Source organism: Papilio polytes, unplaced genomic scaffold (assembly GCF_000836215.1).
Source record: "Papilio polytes unplaced genomic scaffold, Ppol_1.0 DF823980.1, whole genome shotgun sequence".
NCBI lineage: Eukaryota > Metazoa > Arthropoda > Insecta > Lepidoptera > Papilionidae > Papilio > Papilio polytes.
In genome coordinates this window covers 2,039,654-2,050,410 of record NW_013525224.1, presented here as the reverse complement: position 1 = coordinate 2,050,410, position 10,757 = coordinate 2,039,654, and the positions used below count along the sequence as shown (strand labels likewise).

Here is a 10,757-nt window from a genome sequence, read left to right as displayed (position 1 = left end):
ATTGATCCGCCCACAGATAATTAAAACATCTGGGAATTTTTCCCATTGGGCTTAAGGAATCCAATCCATCGACCCAATAGTAAAAAATCTTAATGAATCGACTTTGTAAGTGCTTCTTACAATTTGACAGCTGTAATAATTTTAATGGAATTTGGATTTTAAGCGTGGCTTTATCATTAATACGTTGTTTTAAATTTAAACTAGCTTTTGTCCAGAACTCCGTCCGCGTTGAAATAAAAATAATAAAAGTAGTCTATGTGTTCTTCCACGCTCTCTCTACATCTATGCTAAATTTCATGGAAATGGCTACAAACTCTAACAAACATCCATCCATCTAAATTTCGCCTTTATAATATTAGTAAGAAGTAAGATATAGTGTCAGTATTCAGCGTGTATATTAATACAAGTGTCACGGTTGACAAGTTGACAAGTTGACAGTTTGACAGGTTATATTTAAATTCGACTAATTATTACCATGCATAGCCGTATCACGTAATATTTTTGGCTTATCCAGCCTCTATATTTAATCCTTAGTTACAATTTGGACAATCGTTTTTATGATCTTATTCCCCTTTTCATAATGCAACAGATCTAAAGACGGATCGTTGATTTTCTCTTCTAATAAATTGATTAACTCCTCTCTTATTGTTTTCAACATCTCTGCAACCTGATAAATTCCAATAACAAGTTATTTAATTATAATGTCTGCTATATAAAAATTTATACATCGATAATTTTTTTTCATAAATAAATCGAATAGTGGCGACCTCTATATAATTTTTTTATGAAAGCGCCATCTATTGTTAAAAAACTTTTTTTTTTAATTTTAATTATATATGTAGGGTAATAAATTTTAGTTTTAAAGCGGTTTTTCCAAGTACATACACATACCTCATGGTTTTCCACTTGGAACATAATCCAGCCATCTTCCAGCGACACGATGAATGTACCGTTATGTAACTCCACAGCGAGGCTGCAACCTGCAAAATTTACAGCAAATAATATTATAAACAATCTAAAAATTGGAATTCTTACTTCAAAAGCCCTTCGTTTTCAAGTAAATTTTGCGAATGTTGGATGGATGTTGGATAGAGTTTTTAGCCTAAACTGTTGAACGGATCTTAATGAAATATGGCATAGTTGTAGAGGAAATTTTGGCAGAACACATTCAAACTTTTTTTTTACTCCTCGCAGACATAGTTGCGGGATAAAACCAGTTATAAAATAATATTGACTTTTTTACGACCCATAGCTTATTTCATTTTTTATATTCAAAATATTAGCAAGTAAAGCAAAGAAAAATATACAAAATCTTAAACATTTTAATTTTTTTCATAAAACTTACCTGAAAACAATACCAGCGGCAACTGTGGTACCATAGAGCACTCCCGTATAAACACTTTTGACGTTTTAACTTTTTCCTGGTAGACAAGGTAGGGACTGACGAAGTGTCCCACGACGGAGTTGACAGAGGAAGGATGCAGGGACACGTAGCCGTCGCTCTTGGTCTTGAAGCGGAGTTCAGCCGGCAAGGGCTGGCGCGGGATCGCACCCCCTACTTGCATCCTGAATGATTTCTCTGGAGTTAACACCTGGAATAAAGATTTTTTTTATATTAAAACCTAGCTCGCGACTTTGTTCACGCAATATTAAGATAAAAAAGTAGCCTATAATATGCCCGTCTATGTCAGCTACCCTTCATTGAAAGTTCGGTGGAAATCGGCTCATCCGTTTCGGAGTTTACCCGGAACAAACGCGGCTTACGGACAGACAGATAGACATACAGACAAAAATGTTTTAAATGCAATTTTCGTTATCAGCAACACATTTACACCATCTTCCCGAAATCTGGAATTTTTCTTTTGATATAACAAACAGACACCCCAATTTTATTAAATGTATACTGTAATATAACCTAATATAACCCGGTGTATAAATGTAATATAGCCCGGGGGAATTTTCATTTTTCCTGGATATGGAACAGGACAACCGGGACAGCTGTGCGTAGTAAATCAGATAGATTAAAAATATTTTTCTGCGTTCGTCATATGAAATAAAGATAAAGATTGAACAATATTTAAAAAAAAATACTTCTTAAAAAAATAGTAATATTAACCTTAACGACGTTAGGATATAACGCGGCACACATGATGGCCGCCAGCAACTTCTCATTGTTACCGTTTGTGTTTAACTGGAAACAATTAAAATTTTAATTTAATACTTTATATTTTAATAATAAATCATTTAATTTTTAAATCGTTTAATTGATAATATCTGAATCAATTAAATTAATTATTAATCAATTCGATTAAATAATTAATTGATTAAATTATTAATTAATTGATTAAATTAATCGATTAAATTATTAATCTATTGCTATAAGAAATCTTTTTCATTCACAATATTAATGCTTAACTAAAAAAAAATGAAATAGAATACTTAGTTACCTCTTCGCCAGTCAAATCAGCAACAGAGTCCTTCCTCATGTTGCGCCGGAGCGCGGGCATGTCGGGCACGAAGCCGATGGCGGCCAGCAGGCCCAGCAGCTGGTGCTTGATGTCCGCCAGCGTCACCAGCGTCTTGTGCGACAGGAAGTTCTCGTTGGCGCATGTCATCGCGTCGTGCATCGTTGATGACAACGCGTACTGCCATTTCTGAACATATTAACATATTTCACTATTAACATTATTTTTAAATACTTGTGCAGTACGATAGAGTATTCTTGGGTGTCTAAATATAGCCTATATTACTCACTGATAATATAGATTTTTAATAGTACAAGTTTTTTTTAAATCGGCTCAGTAGTCTTTGAGTTGTTTCAATAAATACGAAAATCCAAAAAAAATCTTTCCTCTTAATAACACTAGTATAGATATATCAGTTTGTTTTATTGATATTTGTCAGGCATAAAGGTATTTACCCTGTAAGCCCGTAGTATTGTCAGTTGATCGCTGTTCGCGCACGAAAACTCTCTTCTTTTAACATCTGCTTCGGCCTGAAAATATAATTTACAGTCATAATAATTAACAAAATAATTTATACTTAATATATGAATATACACAGAAATAAGTCGTGCGTCAAGTCGCTAGAAAACTAGTCTAAATAATTATAGACAGGTAGATTAATTAGCGATTTTTAACATTTAACTACCTTCTTGCCGAAGGGTGCGACGAAGGGATTCTTGTGGCTCAAGCAGGCGGCGATGGTGAGCGCGGAGTCGAGGCAGCAGAAGATGGCGCCGAAGAGCATGAGCTTGCCGATGCGCACGTCCACGGGCAGCGCGGCGAGGTGGCGGCCCAGCGCCGTCAGCGCGCGCGCCTTGTCCAGCGCGCCCACGTCCTGCAGCCGCGACAGCGCGCCCTCTATGTTGCTCTTTGTGGGTGGCTCTATTACTTTGCCTGGAAATATCGTAACTTGTTTTAAACAGTGTGTTTATTGTTACGCATAAGGGCGTCGGTGGCTCAGGGGTTAAACATTGTAATCTGTTAGTCTTCAGTTTGAATTCTGTCACGTACCCTTTTTTGGTTTATTCAATTTTCTTACAGTGAAGGAATTTATAGTAACTTAAAAACGGGAAAACAGCGCCTACTATGATTCTCCTTGATACCTTTAAATCAGTCTAATCTAAGTTGTAATTAAGAATCGTGATATTTAAACGGTTTTATTGGAATAGATAGGGCTAGGAATCATGTAATTTGTACGGAAAATTTTTTTCCGTTATTTTCATACGGACCAAAAAATAAAAATGTTCTACTTAATTGACATTAAAATTAAGACTCACCTAAAACCTGATGTACATCCATATCTTGAAAGAGTGGTAATATCTTTATTCTCAACAGCAGCTGTTCCAGCGGTATCCTATGTATTTCTGGTACTGGTTGCTCTGCTAAGTGATGTTCATATCTATGCGAGGTGTAGAGATGTACGCACACGCCTTTCATCACTCTGCCGGCCCTCCCGCGGCGCTGCTTCGCGTTAGCTCGCGACACCCACACCAAGTCTAAAGACTCCATATTACGGTTGGAATCGAATCTGGGAAAGATATTGTTAGCAAGTGTTAATTAATGTATTAATTAATTAATTAAACCGTTAATTATTACATTAATTAATTTAACTATCAAAACTTCCTGTGTATCGACAGTATGCTGCTTTCAGCCATTACAATTGCGAATTATTATTTTTATTTTAATAACATTAATTTAAAAAACAAGTATGTAATTAGCAGTTCGTAATTTAAATGTGTGAACAAAATATTATTTTTTTTTTTGCAAAAATAACAATGTTTTATTAAAAAATTATATATCTTAAATGTAGAATGAAACGATTCCTGTAAACCAGATTCTTATGTTTTACAATCCGGGCTTTAAAATCGTCATAATTAGTCCGAAAATAATACCTTTTTTCCTTCATTCTGCCACAATCAATAACAAAGACACAATCGTCGATAGTGACGGAGGTCTCCGCGATGTTAGTAGAGAGCACTATCTTCCTGGCGCCGGGCCGCGGCTTCTTGAACACTAGCGACTGCTCCTCGCTGGAGAGAGTCGAGTGCAGCGGCACTAACACGTATTTACGGGTCCTGTAAATTGACAACAATAACACTATTATTACTAAAGCAGTCAGAGTAAGTACTGATTAAACACGTACATTTTTTTCGTATGAAAGTGAATTCCCCAAACAAGACAAGCAGTGAAAGTGTAAATGGCGATAAAACTAAATAAGAAAATGCCTTAATTAATGGATTGGGGGTTACACTGAGATCATTGATGCAGATTTAAGGAAAAGACTCTGAGTAAGGTAGATAGTCAAATCTTATAAATGAAATCGTTTTAATTGTTTATTTAACCCCTTAAATGTTTTTAAATTACGACGAAATTTTAAATTGACATTTTACAAACTTACCAATCCTATTGTTTAAATTCATATCAGAAAACAACCGTTAGACTAACAAATTCAATAGGATATGGAAAACAGTTTTTTTTTTATTTTTTAATTAAAAAAAATATGAACCTGTAGTACTTACTTTGGTGAGAATATAGGGCTATCATTTAATTGTTCGTATAAACTCATGATCTCGGCTATCCCGGGCAGGAACACCAGTATGGCGCCCTCCTTCGGCCACGCGTGCTCCCCCGACACTATGTACGTCAGCACATGCTCTATGAGCTCCAGATTTATCTGACAATTACAACATAGAAAATAAATTATTTACAATAATAATTATTACATTGTTTTTTTTATTTATTATTTATCTGTTTATCACATGCGGACACTTCTAAAAATATATAACTATGTAATTGTAACAAGAAAAAAGTAACAGTTATGTTAAAACATCAGATGTTAATTAATAATTTAAAAATAAATATAATTAATTACTGTAACATTAATTAATCAAAAAAGTTTAAACAGTTTAATTAATAATTATTTTGATTAATTATAAGTGTCTTGATTTTGAAGTTTCAACTCTTGTAACTAACAAATAAGTAAGTTTCCTATAGAAAAAAATGTATCTAACATGTCTTACTGTGCAGTAATGGAAAAATACAAACATTTAACTTTTACGGTTTACTAGTTGCCCGCGACTTAGCGCGGAATTAAAAATACCTTCACTAGTAGCCTGTGTTCTAGATTGACTTCTAACTGTCAAATGCCAACAAGAACAAGATCTGATGCTTTATTATTATAGTAACATCCATCCATTTATCAAAAACTTACCTTTTCAGTGTTCATGAGGTAGATATTCTTGCAGGTAGGCTTGCTGCAGCGCGGATAGCGCGCCATCACCTGCGACACCGACAGGTTCTCATCTCGGATGCTGGCCTTCGGAGCCTCACATGCGTCAGGTCTCACGTCGAACGTCTCCAGTTCCACCTGCAGCTCCTGAAGGTGGTCTTTCTCTTCTGCAATGATAGTTGTCATATATAAAAGACTAGCTTTCAACCGCGTTAAATTAAAAAACCACAATGTAGCCTATATTACTAATAACATAGTTTTTGAATGGTGCAAGGATTTTTGAATTCTCTCCAGTAGTTTTTCAGTCATTTCAATACATAACAAATCTTTTTATTTTATAACATTTGTATAGATTGTATGATTTTTTCTATGCATTTATAACTCCAGACGCAGATTGAGCGAAAAATATTTGTATTTACTGTAATTTTTAATAAAAAAAATCCTTTTTTTATAGTCAAAACTCAAAGTCGACATGTACTTAAACTTTATAAGAAAAATTTCACAATAGAGATTACCTGTAAAAAATAAAAAGTATACATTACTAACTTTTTTTCATTTTGCGTGTATACGGTCCATTCTCTTCTAATACATAATTAGACATTTCCATTATATCTTCTAAAAATATTTGCTCCACCGGAAATGTCCTACCTAAAAATAAAAAGTAATTACAAAAAATTCTAACAAAAATTAAAAATTTTACAAAAACCACAAACCTGGTATATCTAATATTGGTATATCATCAAAATACTGTGAAAACAATTCAGCATTTAAAGTAGCACTCATTAGTACTACTTTTAGATCTTTTCTCACTTTTATAAGGTCTCGTAGAATAAGTAGGAGGAAATCACTTTCTTCAGATCGTTCATGTACTTCGTCTACTATGACATGTGTGACCGACTCCAGTTGAGGGTCATATTCAAGTCTCCGGAGAAGAATACCCGTTGTGCAGAATGTTAACCTTGTAGACGATGATATTTTGCTCTCAAGTCTTATCTGGGGATAAATAAAATGATTTTATGGTAATGAAATGAAAACTGAGTTAATTGTAATGTAAGAAATGTTTGAAATGAAATACTTTTAGTACATTTTAATATAAAAATGTTAATTTAAGTGTGTTTCCGATTAGGAACTTTTTTCCATTGGGTTGATTGATTGTACTGATGTGATCGGCTCAATGGAAAACAAAGCCTATTTTAACACTACGAAAGACCCTTTTAAGAATTAAAAATAAGAAAAACAAAAAATGCATCATAAAATTTCAAGTATAAAAAATAAAAAAAAGTGAAAAATTGTACTCTTAAAGTATGAAATTGTGAAGCTGTTGCTTGCGACTTCACGTGATATTAAAAAAAAACGCCTGTGTTACTCAAGATAAATTACCTTTCTAATAGTGAAAGAATTATTAAAATTAGCCCTGTAGTTTTTGAGTTACTTCAACACACAAAACTAAAAATATTTCCTCTTTATAATATTAGTATAGATAATATATCTATAGATTGGTATTTAAAAAGATAATTCAATTTACCTGGTATCCCACAACCTTCCCGACTCTAGATATCCTCTCATCAGCGACTCTCTCAGCGACGCCGATGGCGGATATCCGGCGCGGCTGCGTGCACACTATCTCCGCGTGCTGCTTACCCCCCTTCTTGAACTCCTGCAGCCACTCGTCTAAGATGTACTGCGGCACTTGAGTACTCTTACCACAACCCGTCTCACCACTTATCACTATCACCTATAGAATTTAAATAGACTAAATGTAACTCAAAAACTTTCGCCTACGACTACGTTTGCGTGGAATTAAACAATAAAGTATGTAACCTTTATGTTCTAGACAACCCTCTACATTTGACAAATTTCATTGAAATCCGTTCAACAATTTAGGCTACAACCTCTAACAAACTAGTACGATTGTTATTAAACATTTGAAAATAAGTGTCCACTATGTACGAAAATTTAGATGTATGGATGGATGTTTGTTAGAGTTTGTAGTCTAAACGGTTGAACGGATTTCAATAAAATTAGGTAGATGTAGAGAACAGTTTGGAAGAACACACAGGCTTTAAGAACACACTTTTGCTTTTTTTTTAATTCAACGCGGACGGTGTCGCCGGCTAAAGCTAGTGTAACAATACCTATGTGATAGTAAATGTAATAAAAAAACCTTTTTTGAATTCTAATTTAAGCAAGCTTGTTACTGACCTGTGATTTGCTGAGAGCACTTAATATTTCATCCTTCTTTTTCCAAGCGGGAAGTTCTTTTCTACTTGACATCATCCTATGATATCTACTATTATCTTGTTTCTCTAACCAAATTTTAAGTATATCTTTATTAATGTTTATTATTTCGTCAAAATCTACTTTGGATCTCGTATTATTTTTCTGTTCTTTCTTATAGTGCGAGGGGTATTTCTTTTGATCTATACTTTGGTCTCCGGTCAATTGTGGATATAAAGTTTCTGATGGATCGGGAAATGTTCTTGTATCAAATTGTATGAAGTTTAATATGTCTTCTTCGTACTTTAATAGTTCCGCTATTGAGTACACACTTGGTATGCCATCTTGTGCCAGATTTTTTGCTTCATCTAAAAGTCTTAAAGTTATTTTAAGTAATGTTAATTCTGGTATTATTTTTGTTGAACTTAAAACTTTAACAAATATTAACGGTGGTTGATATGGATATACAGTTTCTTCGGAAAATCTTATTTCTAATTCGTATTTTACACTTTCAATGGGAGAATCTGTTGTTTGAGCAACAGGTTCAGTTTTAGTTTCATGTGAGAATTTACAATTCGCCCCAAATCTGCAAGGACCTTTTAGATACATTTTACATAATTCTTTTTTCTTTTTAACATTATTATAATTTATATTTTCTTTCTTCTTTGCAAAATCTGGATTTTGTTTAAGATACATTTTTGTTATATATTCTAAATTTACTTCAATAGACCAAATATTACTTTCTTTGGCTCTAAAGCTAGTTTCATAGATGGATTCTAATACATCTTTTTCGTCTCTCCTCATATCTAATAACTCTGAATCTGGAGGCACATTGGGTGGTTTATCTTGAAAATCAATTTTAAAATATTTATGGAATAGTATTTCTAATGCCTTCTCCAGATTCTCTCCGGCCACTTCCAATGCTTCTGCGCAATGTGCTTTATGAAAGTTATATCTGAAACACACTTTAAATTAACCTTTAAGCTCATAGTTTTTTTATTATAATGAAACATTTGTGACAATATAGAATAATCACAATCTGTTTTACAGTATAAGGCGAAAAAAGCACTTGCTTGCTCCAGTGGCCCCTTGGCCACTGGAGTTGGCCAAAATAGCAAAGCGACCACTGTCCATGAACATCTGCATTTGCAAATGCATTGCCTTAAACAGAAGAAGGGACATACAGAAATAGGTCTACTCCACTTTTGCTTACCATCCTCTGTCTTTTTGTACAAAAAGATTGGAAAGGGGAGAGGACTTATTAGGTGTCCAGATAATATAGGCACAATGATCTTTTTGTAGCTAGTCCATGCCTGTTTTATAACTTTTAAAGAATGGTTCAAAGTTATTAAACGCACAGCACATGTATAAAATCCATACATAAAAATTACAAATATTAAGACATTTTAAGCACAGCTTATAAAATAATATGCAAGTTCGTCAAAAAGGTAATATGAGGTTAATCCACATTATTGAATATATTTTTAAAAACATGTATTACTCACTTTTCTAATTTTGCCAAAGCGAACGCTCTGAGTCTTGCTTCTGATGTTTGTATATCAGGTTTAGCTGACAGTGAATAATCAAATCCACCTTGCACAACAAGATTGCCTCTTTCCATCCAATAGCGATTACCCAAATTAGATCCCTTATCCTTGCAATAAAAGTAAAAAAAATAAATAAAAACAATGCATACATAATGCTAATCACTGCTTATGCTAATGATTGCAAGGTAAATGCACAGCCTACAAATGTAGAAGAAATATAGGCATATACAGATTGTAAGCTAAAGCACAGCTGATAATTTCTATTTAAAGGATAGAGATTATCTAAACAATTCCTTTTTATTATAGTTAAATATTACTGTGTTGTGTGTGATTAAAGATTACTGTTATTGTTAAGAGTAATCAAAGACAGAGCAGACACATTTAATACCTATTTCTATTCTTTCAATAGTTATACATGACTCAGAAATAGTATATTTTAAAAGAAACTTGATTAAAATTAGGAGTATTTTCTTGTTTTTTACATGATACTATTTTGCATATAAATATAATACCTTATAAACACTTGCACTTCCAAGTTTGAAATCTGGCCCATGGATGAATCTTAATGTGTCTAATACAAGTTTTTGTGAATCGGAATTTAGACGTATCGTTTGCATTTCCACTTTAAGGTTAGGGTGAGATTCTTCTTTAGGCTCATCTTTTGGTTTTCTGTAAAGATTAGCATGAAAATAGTCATAACACAATATTGCACCATATGTTTAAAGGTTATAATTATATGTTTTACCGTATCCGCGCGTCAACTGGTTCTTTTAAAAAGAAGTCCTGTTCAAATTCTCTGCTCTGATGATCCATTTTTATTTAAAAATACAAAAACAACAATATTAATACTGAGTAAACCAAAATGTAAAATTGACAGCTGACAGTCGGATGTCATCAATAGACAATAGGACAATAGTTTTGAGAAATATCGATTTTAAGCAGAGGAAACCACAATATTTTGATACAAACGCCTTAGAGATTGTGAAATATAAAAAATAAGTAAGGTGTATTTTATGGATGTCTAAAATATCCAATGTTTTTTTGCCATAGTTAGAAGTCATAATATCGATTTGCAAAAAAGTCTAAGAAGGTCATAGAGTTTCATGGGCTTTGCTACCATTAGCCACCGTGACAATCGAAATCAAAATTGATATCAAAACTACTTCGAACAAGAGTATAGGAATGGCGAAAAACCTAGCCTAGATAATCGGCTGGCGATGCCCTATTCTGGACTATAGTCAATAATACAAATGTACAAAT

General features: G+C 33.4%; 1 protein-coding gene across 1 annotated transcript; it reads right to left on the bottom strand.

The window, feature by feature from the left end:
• Positions 1-304: 304 nt before the first annotated feature.
• Positions 305-10,310, bottom strand: LOC106101599 (putative ATP-dependent RNA helicase DHX57). The gene is made up of 18 exons (XM_013280885.1): positions 10,243-10,310; positions 10,010-10,166; positions 9,456-9,604; positions 7,936-8,905; positions 7,259-7,468; positions 6,447-6,726; positions 6,280-6,381; positions 5,716-5,900; positions 5,024-5,178; positions 4,397-4,579; positions 3,782-4,032; positions 3,151-3,398; positions 2,921-2,995; positions 2,448-2,654; positions 2,117-2,191; positions 1,346-1,592; positions 892-980; positions 305-667 (listed from the first exon to the last, which is right to left on the bottom strand). Exons 1-18 carry the CDS (start codon positions 10,308-10,310, stop codon positions 524-526), a joined length of 3,795 nt encoding a protein of 1,264 aa, XP_013136339.1. The 3' UTR covers positions 305-523.
• Positions 10,311-10,757: the final 447 nt, after the last annotated feature.

What these genes read in the sequence shown, in the direction of transcription:
- LOC106101599 (XM_013280885.1), bottom strand. Translation starts at nt 10,310, where the DNA reads ATGGATCATCAGAGCAGAGAATTTGAACAGGACTTCTTTTTAAAAGAA. An exon ending in GTGCTCTCAGCAAATCACAG is followed by an intron (nt 7,469 to 7,935) that starts GTCAGTAACAAG and finishes TAAATTCTATAG; the next exon opens with GTGATAGTGATAAGTGGTGA. An exon ending in TCGCACCCTTCGGCAAGAAG is followed by an intron (nt 2,996 to 3,150) that starts GTAGTTAAATGT and finishes TTATATTTTCAG; the next exon opens with GCCGAAGCAGATGTTAAAAG.